The sequence below is a fragment of the Exophiala bonariae genome (assembly GCF_035927105.1).
Source record: "Exophiala bonariae strain CCFEE 5792 chromosome Unknown scaffold_53, whole genome shotgun sequence".
Taxonomy (NCBI): Eukaryota; Fungi; Ascomycota; class Eurotiomycetes; order Chaetothyriales; family Herpotrichiellaceae; genus Exophiala; species Exophiala bonariae.
In genome coordinates this window covers 62,265-64,174 of record NW_027042528.1, presented here as the reverse complement: position 1 = coordinate 64,174, position 1,910 = coordinate 62,265, and the positions used below count along the sequence as shown (strand labels likewise).

Sequence of the window (1,910 nt, the reverse complement as noted above, 5' to 3'; positions counted from 1 at the left end):
CACCACATTCATTAATAGCACCGGTTGGCACGTGATATTGCATCCGTTCTCTTGCATTGCTTTTCCCATAGTCCTCCATAATAATACCGACCCGTCCATGATTTTCAGACAGCCTTCCATCAACATCCATCTGTATCCGTCTCACATGATCTCATATACAGTAATGATAGCTTTATCTGGAAAGAGAGATCTTTGTGCTTTTCTCTGCTTAGCCCTGTCTTTTCCCATCGCCTCATTCCATCCTGCCTTCACAACTCGACTGGCCGTGCTCGAGGAATCGGCAAATACGAGACTCTGGTCACCTGCTGTGCCGGAGTGATCTTCATCTTCTCACCCCATCTCGCCGGATTTAGAAGTTGTCGCTCGAGATGCCGTTGTGGCCGGTGGGCACGGCGCCGGGATAACCATACGCGTTGGTCGCGTCGTGGTCGTTCGGATTCAATCCATGATTCTGGCTCAATAGGTCGTTGGCAGCATCGGGTTGCCCTGCGCCGTAACCTGAGGCACCGCCGGCCGAGGGATTGCCCTGGACACCGCCGCCCCCGCCGACTGGACCGCCATAGCCGCTGCTGGTAGGTCTGTTCTGATTCTCGCTTCTTGTGGATTGGGTCTCATCCCAATCAGTTCAATTGTTCAGATTGATGGTCTCTCGGCAAGTTGACCTAGGAGACGGAAGGAAGCAAGGAAATCAAAACTCACTTCTCGATATTTGGATAGATAGATCTTGAGCGCCTCGGCGTAATTCTCGAACCCAAGCGAGGTCATGGCAAAAAGAATATCCTCCCCGTTGACCGTCTTGCGTTTCTCCTGTTGACACTTTTCGGATGCTGTGCAACGTTAGTCAACAGTCGTCGATCCACGAACAACGTCGGTTCATGCACTTACCTTCGCTCGTGATGAATGAGATAAACTCGCTCACACATTCTTGCATGCACTCTTTGGCCTCCTTGGCGATCTTGGCGTTTTCGGGCAAGGCTGTCTTCATGATTCGGGCGACTGGTGCAAAGTTACGTATGTTAGCATCCGACATGGCAAAGGGGGACGACGACGACGACAATGAGGAGCGGCTTTCATGGTGCTTGGACGACGTTGACTTGGGTTGACGATCTGATGACATGATGTTGAAATTGAGAGTTGGAGGCGAGGTGAAGCCTGCCAAGTGGAGCAGAGATGGCGCCAGTCAGGGAGTTGGCGAGATGCGATGCAAATCATGGCTTGAGGAGAAGAGAGGCGATGACGAATGAGAGAGTGGCCTCTTTAGAACAGGTGCAGCGTCGCACGTTCGGATTCGCACAGAGGGCAAGCAGCGTTCCTGGCGTGTCGCGAAGAGGCATGATGGTAACGCAAGGGTCGAACAAATCAAATTCCAGAGGTCGCAGTGGTCGAATCTGTGTGGTGGGACATGGCAAAGGAGAGACAAAAGGGCCATTCATTCTCGAGGGAAATTGAGTTGAGGGGGAATTGAAGGGGAGTAGAACCAACCATTTGCTATGGGGAGCCATCTATCTTGCTCTTTGACTTCGAATTCACCCAAGCCGGTGCCTTGTGCTCCTTCTGGTTCGCGGTCCATGTGGTCCTGCTCTTCTCCAGACTGTGCACTTTGTTCGACATCAGGCTCTTTGGGTGGGGAGGTCGACATGATGTAGTTCGAGGATAGCCGCAGGGCGAGGCGCAAAGTTGCTTGGTCGGTAGTGACGTGGTCACACGCAGGGGCGGGCAGGGCGAAGGCTAACTGCGTGGTGCCTAAGACTGACGGGCTGCGTCACTCCTACCGGCGGAGGGAGCGGTCTCGTCTGGAGTGGTTCTGGTCAGACGATGGGTTGGGTTTTGGTCTGGCAGCGTTTGTGCCCAAAACGATTCCCGGGGGATGCGAGGATCGAATCGGCAAGGACGATGGGTGAGGCGGTCTA

The 1,910-nt window shown here is 53.6% G+C and overlaps 1 protein-coding gene across 1 annotated transcript; it reads right to left on the bottom strand.

Annotated features, from left to right (window-relative positions):
• Positions 1–349: 349 nt before the first annotated feature.
• LTR84_011328 (uncharacterized protein) lies at positions 350–1,639 on the bottom strand (the record flags this gene model as incomplete). Its single annotated transcript, XM_064854861.1, has 4 exons — positions 350–610; positions 700–827; positions 886–996; positions 1,483–1,639. The coding sequence occupies 4 exons, from the start codon at positions 1,637–1,639 to the stop codon at positions 350–352; spliced, it is 657 nt and encodes a 218-aa protein (XP_064700047.1).
• Between the last annotated feature and the right edge of the window lie 271 nt (positions 1,640–1,910).